This window comes from Berghia stephanieae, chromosome 3 (assembly GCF_034508935.2).
Source record: "Berghia stephanieae isolate SIO BIC M18660-M18661 chromosome 3, UCSD_Bste_1.3, whole genome shotgun sequence".
Lineage (NCBI taxonomy): Eukaryota > Metazoa > Mollusca > Gastropoda > Nudibranchia > Aeolidiidae > Berghia > Berghia stephanieae.
The window spans coordinates 58539987-58551342 of NC_088362.1; the positions used below are offsets into that span (position 1 = coordinate 58539987).

Consider the following 11356-nt stretch of genomic DNA (forward strand, 5'->3'; position numbering starts at 1 on the left):
GGAGGACCACAGGCTTTCCCTCTCATAGCTTGTTACAGGAAATAATATAATATGGAGTATGTTGAAGATGGTGATGGTGTTTTAGGGGAATGGTGAAAGTGAAGGATTGTAACGAAAATATTAGGAAGGTTGTTGTGATGATGATGATGTTGTTGTTAATGCCAGTTTTTTTTTTTTTTTTTTTTTTTGGGGGGGGGGGGGGGTTTCGATGACTACGATGTTACTAGTGTGCATCTGTGTGCGTGTGTCTATGTCAATATTGTATTGTTATAAATGTGTAACCAAATGACAAATTGACACTTTTTTTAGGACATTAAAGATTTATTATTATTATTATTATTATTATTATTATTATTATTATTATTATTATTATTATTATTATTATTATTATTATTTAATCTGGTGAAAATGGTCACCTTTCCACATTATGTCATAACCAGGGACATTGTATCCACCAACAGGGCACTCAACTACAGCTATCTAAGCATAGGTTAGGTTTACTTTTTACTGTGCAGTTGACCGACATAGTATTAAAATTGATTGTACCCATAAATCAAAACAGAAACAAGATTTGATAAATTGTTCCATTTTCTAGATGGATTTGAATCAAATCCACTATCTGTACTACTATTCAGATATAGAAGACGATTATTTACAGTCACATGTGTGTTATATAATATAAGACTTGCCAACCACTATGATTTCTCTATTTCAATACACTTTAATAATAATAATAATAAACTTTATTCATCCTTTACGGAAATTGTACAACAGAGGTGGCAAAGAAAAGAGATGATTTATAGTATTACCATTAAAAATACACAGAAATCAGCTGTAAATAACCCATTAATATCTCAAAATAAATTAAATAAGAATGTTTCTATTTGATGCAAAAAAAAAAAAAGTGATTATTATATATTTTGAGTTCGAAAAAAATTATAATATGGGAATGTTGACCTAAATATGCTAAATTCAAAAGGTCGGGATTTGTAAAACAAAGTGGAATGAATGTGCAAGAGTTAAAGTATGATTCAATTATCTCCAGCTTGATGTGAGTAGCCAGATAGACGATTGCCAAAGGAATTACTGGGTTTTCTCTATAAATTCAGTGAATATTAAATTTTGATTGTTGCTGATATTGAAAATATGATTTGTAGGGGGAAAATGTGAGAAAATCAATCTAAATGTTGGGGAAAATACGATACTCTTTTTAAATGGTTGAGATTGGTTAGCACGTCTGTAAAAAGGATCATTAAAGATCTGAAGAATATTTATTATTTTTAGAATGTTTCTTAAATATAAGTATTTTTCCGCAAAGTTCATATGTTCAAATAGTGTTTGAATAGGATAAAATGTTTATGTTTTGTTTTTTCAATTCTTTCTTCTTTAAAAAAAAAATATTTCTTCCTCTTTTTTTGTTTTTAAATTTTTTTTATTTTTTTTTTAATTTGATTTTCTAAAACATGTTCTGTTCGTTTTCTCAATACAGCTAGTGTCATAGATATGGAGGAGGTAGAGGTAACAGAACAAAAGTTCCGCTGGGAGATGAATGAAGACGTGATGGCCAATGACAAATTGAGTGAAGGAATTCGTAAATTTACCCAGGATGCATTGAAGCTTGAAAAGGTTCTCAAGGATAAATTGGCTGTCTGAGCAAAAAAAATTAACCTTTTCATCGTGATCTGGCAATTTTATTATTTCTTTAATTTACGAAGGAATGAAAATGTTAAACACATTTAGTATTTGGGAAGAACTACTGTATGTTACAAGATGTTTATGAAGTAGTGCAGAGTTTTGTATTAATTATGGTGCAAATTATTTTGTCCATGTAATGGTTTTCAAATGTGATTCTGAAGTTTTTACTTTAATAATTCTTTTATTTTCCTTTTATCTTTTTCTTTTTTGTTTATTTATTTTTTATTTTTTCTTTACCGTTATTTCATACTTACTTTGAAAAATTATTTTCACAGTAAACTGAGAGTTGTTGATGGGATATATTTTTAGCACCCAGTTATAAATCAGCTCTCATTTTTATATGCCTGGTCTTTATATCTGTGGCCGCAGTTGCATTTGGCTTAATTATTTCATTACGTTATATTAGATATACACCTGTTATACGCACTTATTACAAATCAAATAACTTGGGGTTCTTTTTTGTAATGCAACCATTTGTTGATTGTTATACCTCTGACAATAAAAGATTCATCCTTAGCCATTAGTTATGATCTTCAACTATTTTTCATTTGTGTTGTTGTGTCAAGGGTTGGGTGGAATTCCTATTCGGAAAGGGAAACATTAACCTCCCCTGATGTGGTGGATTGTTCATTGGTTTAACCTTGCTATCGCTTCTCTCCCTTTCTCCCATAGTGGGCAGGGAGGAAATTACTGTGTCTTCTATCCCCCTATTTCTGCTTTCCAACATGCTTTCTCACTTTGTCTTGGAATGAGATTACTTGGTTTTGTCCTGGCCCTGGCTGTGAGAGAAACAGTCAAATGTATAGTTAGTTTTGGGAGTTGATTTTTTTTTGGTCTTGGTCTTGTATATCATTGCTCTTTTATGCACAGTATTATTTTTGTTTTACATATGATTTGTAAACATTTGAGTGTGTTCCTCTTAGTGGGGACCTGTGCTTGTGTCAGGATGAGACATTTAGGTGATCTCAAACTAAGTACAATGATAGTGTGCTCTTGGAATCTACACCTGTTTCCTATTCAAAAGTAATTCCCCTTTGTCTTCCCTTTTTCTTGGGTACTTTAATTGTAATTCTAGAACTGTTTACTATCCCATTTTGTTTCTATTTACTGGAGCTGATATGACCTGAATGTGTTGAAAGTACCATAAAACCCTTAAAAACATAAACAAACAATCTTCTATCCCTTTAATTCATTTATTGTCCTTTCCAAACAAATTTGATATTTTTAGAAAGAAGAAGAATAGCACTTTTTTATGTGCAAGAAATCTTTATAAGATCCTAACTTAATTATGAGGAAATGCCGGTAGTTTGAAAAGAAAGAGACCAATATTTCCAGAGAAATCGTGCAGTGCAGTTTCGACTAGCTACAGTTAACTTAGTATTTAACTTCCTTCCTGTAGGGTTTTGTTGATGTTGTGTCCTTAATGGATCACTGACATGACGTAACTATAGTACTCTAGTCAGCCGAGATTACTGAACATGATGTAATAAATGACCACTCTAAATCTTTACGATATTGTCTGTCTGTTCAATGATCTATAATAATAATAAGCATATTTATATAGCGCCTTTCGTCGAAACCTCAAAGCTTTTTAAAATTCAAATACAATTCAACCAAAATATGAAAACAAGAGCATAAAAGGGCTTCAATACATCATCAATATAGATGTAACGTACAATACATTTAAAATTCAATTAAGTAGATCTAAATATTTTCTGAAATTATATGTTATCAGGGCTTTTTTGAAAATGTCTATTGAGCTCGAAAATCTCACTTAATCTATTACTTCTTTTGATGCTTGATATTAACAGGGATTTTGCATTTATCCCACCCTCCCTTTTTAAGCAGGTTTCAACCGTATACATTTTAAAGCAGAAGCGTACCGGTCAGTGCTGGGAATAACTTGTAATATAGATAGAACGAAGTTGACATCACTCAGGTCTTTGTTATTGTTTTTTGCCATCCATGTTTATGAGTACGTAATTCTCACTAAACTGCATTAACCAGACTGTAAACGTTCGATGTTACACATAGTTTTGTGTGTTGGTCCGTTATACTTCTGGATGGCAATGTTGTGAGTTTCTTAGCCAAGCGCACAGTATCTATAGACAACCAGAAAGTTCAGAGCAAATCAAGAACTGGCCAAGTCCAAAAACACCATTAATGCGATCCAAAGATTTATAAATCAGTATAAAATAGCAGAAGAGGACAGTGATTTTAGAGTAGATATGCATTTTTTTAATATTGAAAATTGTCACATCTGTAGAATTTTCCCTTCCCCTGGAACAGCTGCCCTTCGCTAAACACCAACTTTCTTCTTGTTCAGAACCATGAGGTCCATGGAGCAAAAGTTTTTCCTGGTTTCTATAGTGTGAAACGGACAATATCAATTGGATAGGACGCTTGTCTATCTCAAAAGTACTTTCCACCAGATCTAACTGACCCAGCTACCAAATCACTGCTGTGTGGACAGGGGGTCAGAAATCTCATCTGCACCCAGGTCAATCTCGGTCCCTTTTCGTGTGAAGCGAGTACTCAATTGGAACCCTCAATTGACACCAACTTGGGGAGAAAGAAAAAGGCCGAAACTAATACTAAAACGTTTGTTTTGTACACCTATTTTGTCTGTAAGAGTGACATCTCAACCACCACCAAAAAAAGTTATAGCCAAAAATCGATAATCTTTTGGAAGTTATGGCCCCTGAAAGGTCAATCGGTGCAAAAAAATCACAAGTGTCCTGTTTGTCTTTAACACTGCATATCTCAAAAAGTATAAGTACTAGACATATACAATTGGTATCAAAATAATGCTAATTGAATGTACTTTTGAAAAATATAACAGTATGCTCATTAGCCATATTTCATAACCTTGAAAATTGATGATAAAAGCGGAAAATAGCTAATTTTGACAATTTTTAATAGATTTTCTCAGTCCACAAGAAGGCAAAAGGGTCCAGAAGTGGGGTTTTTTTTTGGAAATTATGTTGACTATAGCATTTTAGCCAACCAGTCTGAAAAATAAACCCAAAAGTATATGGTGATTTGTGCCATTTATTATTAAAATTTGGTAATTCTAGTATTCACGGATGATAGAATTCTGGCCTCGGTAACCTCCACCTATCTCTCCATGGACACTTTGTCTGCCTATATATTCTGAAAGAGCATTATCTTGACCACCACCAAAAAAATTTATAGCCCAATATTGATACTCTTTCAGAAGTTATGCTGATTTGAAAACAAAGAGTTGCGGCCCTTAGCAAAAATAGGGGTAGGGTTGCTTTGAACAACTGCTGTGTGAATACTATTCATGTGATATGCATTATTTTTGCATCAAATGTAAGGGAAATGATTGCTGTAACTAGGTGCATTATTTAGAAAGATCAGATTAAAACAATTTTGCCATAAAAGTTCATTTTTCACCCTTTCAGAAATAAAAACGCATCTAACGAAGACTAAATAATAGACTCTTGCGACAACTATAAACCTTTAATCTATTATGGGCTCTTTATGAGCCTTAAGTTTTTAAAACTTTAGTATTGTGAACAACACCAAAATAAAATTAGAGGCTAAAACCCATACTCATTGGGGAGTTATTGCAATTTCAGAATATATGGTTAAGTCCCATTGATAAATTAGGGGTGAGGTTGATAAAAATAAAATGGCTGCTCTGTGAATCCCATTTATAAAAAATGCATAATTTTAGCATGAAATATAAGATAATTCATTGTTCTAATTTAGCAAATAGTTAAAAGAATGAGATTCATACGTTTTGTGATAAAAGTGCATTTTAAAAGTGAAACTGTATCAATATGGTAACAGATTTTAAGAAGATAATCGCTAAAATTCTTACACAAAGATTAAATAAGGACATTAGGTCTGCAAGATCAGGCATCTTTAAGTCTTTGAACACTAGTTTCTTTCTTATCAATAAGGTACAGTCTATAACATTGCCTTTAGATTGTGTACTCTGTGTCCGAATCACTATCTTCTGCACTGTCAGAATCACTGATATCCTCACTGTCCAAATCACGGTCTTCTTCCCTGTCATCACCTTGTCCATCAGATAAACTGTCATTTTCTTCTTCATTATTGATATCACTAGGGACTATATCTGATAATTCATCTGGCAGGAAAGAACCACTGTGCCACTTGATATCTAGGATACCCGAACCATCACTGATCCATCCACTACTTTCAACACTTGGGAGGTTGGGTACTTGAAGTGATGCTCTTCTCCAAATCAAAGTCTGGAAGTTTGCCCTGCTTATATGGAGTACAAGAACATTCCTACATGGAGGCAGCTTAGAAAGGTCAAGACCGCTTCTACATGAAAGAAGGTTTCCTTTGCTGCTGAATGTCTCGCTAACTTGACACAGATGTTTTCCTCTTACTGCTGTCACACTGTGATGCTATTGACAAGGTATTGATTTTTCAGACTGGAACTGGAAACAATAGACGCCAGATCAATATAACCAGGTTAGAAAGATTTATGTCCAAACCCCTTAGAGATGCCCTATTGGGTCTTCATGCTTTCACAGGGTGTGATACCACAAGCTTTTTCGCAGGGAGAGGAAAGGTCAAAGCCCTGAAACTTCTGCTGATAAATGAAGATTTGATCAAGCTATTCTCATGTTTTGGAACGACACAAAATGTATCAGAAGGTGACATTCTAAAACTTGAGGCATTTGTTTGCCGATTGTATGGAAAAGCTTTTACTAAAAGCGTTGACGAAGTAAGATTTGAAAAAGTTAGCGAGACATTCAGCAGCAAAGGAAACCTTTCATGTAGGAGCGGTCTCGACCTTTCTAAGCTGCCTCCATGTAGGAATGTTCTTGTACTCCATATAAGCAGGGCAAACTTCCAGACTTTGATTTGGAGAAGAGCATCACTTCAAGTACCCAACCTCCCAAGTGTTGACAGTAGTGGATGGATCAGTGATGGTTCGGGTATCCTAGATATCAAGTGGCACAGTGGTTCTTTCCTGCCAGATGAATTATCAGATATAGTCCCTAGTGATATCAATAATGAAGAAGAAAATGACAGTTTATCTGATGGACAAGGTGATGACAGGGAAGAAGACCGTGAGTCGGACAGTGAGGATATCAGTGATTCTGACAGTGCAGAAGATAGTGATTCGGACACAGAGTACACAATCTAAAGGCAATGTTATAGACTGTACCTTATTGAGAAGAAAGAAACTAGTGTTCAAAGACTTAAAGATGCCTGATCTTGCAGACCTAATGTCCTTTTTTAATCTTTGTTAAGAATTTTAGCGATTATCTTCTTAAAATCTGTTACCATATTGATACAGTTTCACTTTTTTAAAATGCACTTTTATCACAAAATGTATGAATCTCATTCTTTTAAACTATTTGCTAAATTAGAACAATGAATTATCTTATATTTCATGCTAAAATTATGCATTTTTTATAAATGGGATTCACAGAGCAGCCATTCTATTTTTATCAACCTCACCCCTAATTTATCAATGGGACTTAACCATATATTCTGAAATTGCAATAACTCCCCAATGAGTATGGGTTTTAGCCTCTAATTTTATTTTGGTGTTGTTCACAATACTAAAGTTTTAAAAACTTAAGGCTCATAAAGAGCCCATAATAGATTAAAGGTTTATAGTTGTCGCAAGAGTCTATTATTTAGTCTTCGTTAGATGCGTTTTTATTTCTGAAAGGGTGAAAAATGAACTTTTATGGCAAAATTGTTTTAATCTGATCTTTCTAAATAATGCACCTAGTTACAGCAATCATTTCCCTTACATTTGATGCAAAAATAAAGCATATCGCATGAATAGTATTCACACAGCAGTTGTTCAAAGCAACCCTACCCCTATTTTTGCTAAGGGCCGCAACTCTTTGTTTTCAAATCAGCATAACTTCTGAAAGAGTATCAATATTGGGCTATAACCTTTTTAGGTGGTGGTCAAGATAATGCTCTTTCAGAATATATAGGCAGACAAAGTGTACATGGGGGGGGGGGGGGGGGGGGGGGGGGGTTCCGGTAGCCCGCGGTCTATATGTGTTGTTTCCATATAGAATGAGTCACATTTACTACCTTTATCTTTCTCTCCTTTTTATTGGCTCATTTAGTTTTAGGCACCTCTTGTTTTTTGTTTGACACCAACTTGACGACCATAAATAAATCTCATCTTTGTTCATCCACTTATCCCCCCTGGGGGAGTTTTCGCCACATGGTTTTTCTGAAACAGCAATATATCTTGAGTATTAATCCGGGTGTTACCGTTTTTTCAAGTGTCATTTACGAGAGTTACGGCCCTTGAAAGGTCATTAGGTGCAATTTTTTGTGAAATCGTTTTTGTGCATAAAATGGTTGTTTATCACCTTAAAATTGTTTCACATACAATCAATAATGGAATTTTATTGTAATTTCTCATTTTTTGCCTCATATCATAAAACATTTTACAAAGCCATATAGCGTTTTTAAATCTTTGATAGCCATTTTCTCTATAATTTGAAAAAAAAATCTATTACAGTGTACTTGTTTCCCTTCAGGATGAATAAACAAGAGGGATTTTGCACTAGCACAATTCAGGCATGCTTCAGGGACATATAGCACAAATTAACCCGGGTGTTACAGTTTTTTCAAGTATCATTTACAGGAGTTATGGCCCTTGAAAGGTCATCGGGTGCAATTTTTCGTGAACTCATTTTTGTGAATAAAGTGATTGTTTATCACCCTAAAATTGCTTCAAATGCAATAAATAGTGTAATTTTATTGTCATTTCTCATTTTTTGCCTCATATCATAACATATTTTACAAAGCCATATAGCCTTTTTAAATCTTTGATAGCCATTTTCTCTATAATTTGAAAAAAAAATCTATTACAGTGTACTTGTTTCCCTTCAGGATGAATAAACAAGAGGGATTTTGCACTAGCACAATTCAGGCATGCTTCAGGGACATATAACACAAATTAATCCGGGTGTTACAGTTTTTTCAAGTATCATTTACAGGAGTTATGGCCCTTGAAAGGTCATCGGGTGCAATTTTTCGTGAACTCATTTTTGTGAATAAAATGATTGTTTATCACCCTAAAATTGCTTCAAATGCAATAAATAGTGGAATTTTATTGTCATTTCTCATTTTTTGCCTCATATCATAAAATATTTTACAAAGCTATATAGGGTTTTTAAATCTTTGATAGAGATTTTCTCTATAATATGAAAAAAATATATATTACAGTGTATTTGCTTCCTTTCAGTGATAAACAAGAGGAATTTTGTACTAGCACAATTCAGGCATGATTAATGGGCATATAACACATATACATTTGTAACATTTGACCTTGCTGTAGCAAAGAAAGCTTACGATATTGTCTGGCAAAACCCACAGCTTTACAAAACAGTCATTATTCACCTGGGTGTCTTTCACACCATAATTTCATATCTTGGTGCCCTGGGAAAGCTCCAAAGTGGATCTGGTTTTGAAGAAATTGTGACTGAAGCAGGGCTATGTGCACATGGTTCTATGGATAGGGTTATGAGTGGAAAGAACTACAACAGGGCTAAACGAGTGCAGGTGTCTGTTTTGGAGGCTCTAGAGAGGCTTCTGCTTGCAAAATTTGAGCAGGACACAGATTCAAAACTCAGTAAAGACCTCATGTCTTACATAAAGGAATTCACCAAAGGAATTTCAAGCCATACAGCTAATAAAATTCTCCAGTCAACTGTGTATGCTGAGTTATTTTCCCAGTATGAAGCCTTCAAAGAGAGTGTCCGCTCAGGAAAGTACGGAAAAACTGCACAATACTGGATCCAATACATGGACAGAGTTTGGCTTCTCCTCCAGTTTCTGCGAGCTACAAAGACAAACAAATTTCTTCTTCATATATCTTGTTTAAAAGAACTGTGCACACTGCTTTTTACCATGAATCACCACAATTATGCCAAGTATCTCAGTGTATATTTTGTGTCACTAGCCAACCTGATTCATTCCCACCCAGGGGCAGAAGAAATGTTACAAGATAATGAATTTAGTGTCTCCAGATCAAGGACGCCTGCTGGAAGAATAGCAGTTGATATGACCATTGGACAAACAATAAACAAACATGCAAAGACAAAAGGAGGTATTGTTGGGTTCAGCAAGAGTCTTCCAAGCTATTACCGTTGGAGTGTAACAAGACACAATCGAGCAGAATATGTATCAGCAACCCAAAGAATGATCAGCAACAACAACTGTATAGATATAGACACCCACAAAGAATTGAGCCTTGCAGAAAAAAGACAAAGTGAAAAGCGAATGCAAAAGATCCTCCAGGCATTTTCAGCATTTATCAATCCCTTTGAAGTTGAAGATGGTCTGGTCAGTCTAGCTTCAGGAATGAAAGTGCAAGAGGATGTTGCTGATGACCTGCTAGCCGTGGAAAAAAACAGGAAAAAGATTGTTTGAAAGTTTTGTTGAAAACAGACTGAAGGAAAAGACTGTAGAATTTCACAAGCCATTAGAAAGGAACAAGACCAAGACATTTGCATCATTGAGGAAAGTGGTAACAGTGAAAAAAGACATGAACGTGGTCAAAATCAAGGCACAAAGAAATTTATTTGGCCAGCTTCTTGTTTTGTCCCAAGAGCACAGTGTTGATCTTCAAAAAGTTCTTCAATATCCTCTAACACCTACTCCATGGTCGCTGGCTTCATCAGATGGTTTACCTCTGAAGACCAACAAAGCAACTCTGTTGCACAAGCTCACGCCTGACAATTCATTAATGTTCGAGGATTATGCAAAAAAAAAAAAAACAAACACCGTTTACATTGTTGATGGCAATGCACTGTTACAAACTCTGTCAGCAATCCCAAATACATTTGGTGAAGTAGCCAAACTTACATTTTCTTCCTTACCACAAGCAGCTTGTGTACACTTTGTGACTGATACTTACATAGAAGATTCAATCAAAGGTTGTGAGAGATTGAGGAGAGGATCTTCTGAAGATAATGCATACTTGTTAAGAGGATCTGCAACAACAGTGCCCAGACGTTGGAAATCATTTCTCAGCTGCGTTGATAACAAAAGATCCCTTATCAGGTTTCTCCTCAAGGAATGGGAAAGTAACGAATATGCAAAGAAACTGAGAAACAGGGAAATCTTCTTTGTCTGTGAAGAGAGATGCACCTTACTTTACAGTGACAGGGATGAATTTACCACAGCTGTACCTTGTCTAGATCTCTACTCATCACAGGAAGAGGCAGACACACGAATTATACTGCTCTGTCAATATGCTTCCCGCCAACCAAACTGTGAAACAATTGTTGTCAGATCACCAGACACGGATGTCTTCTTACTTCTCCTTTCATTCTCAGAGACAATTGGAAAGACCCTGATTTTTGATACTGGCTGTGGCAACAACAGGCGACAAATCAATGTCTCTCAGATAGCAAAGACTTTGTCTAAACAGATGTGTGATGCATTACTTGGTGTCCATGCATTCACAGGCTGTGACACAACAAGTTGCTTTGCTGGGCAAGGAAAGCTGAAAGCTATAAAATTTCTTCAAAAGGAGGAAGATCTTAGAATTCTGTTCTCCAGATTTGGAACATCAGCAGCTGTTTCGAGTAATGACTGTCTCATGTTAGAGTCATTTGTGTGCAAGCTGTATGGCAAAACCTCATGCACAAGTGTCAACAAA

General features: G+C 35.1%; 1 protein-coding gene across 2 annotated transcripts in view; it reads left to right on the forward strand.

Annotated features, from left to right (window-relative positions):
- LOC144968078 (transaldolase-like) overlaps window positions 1-2218 on the forward strand; it is a 32305-nt gene extending 30087 nt beyond the window's left edge. For both annotated transcript variants that reach the window (XM_078906062.1, XM_078906061.1), the window contains exon 10: window positions 1490-2218. In XM_078906062.1, the coding sequence (XP_078762188.1) occupies window positions 1490-1653 (164 nt within the window). In that variant the 3' untranslated portion in view covers window positions 1654-2218. The remainder of the gene's footprint in view (window positions 1-1489) is intronic.
- Window positions 2219-11356: the final 9138 nt, after the last annotated feature.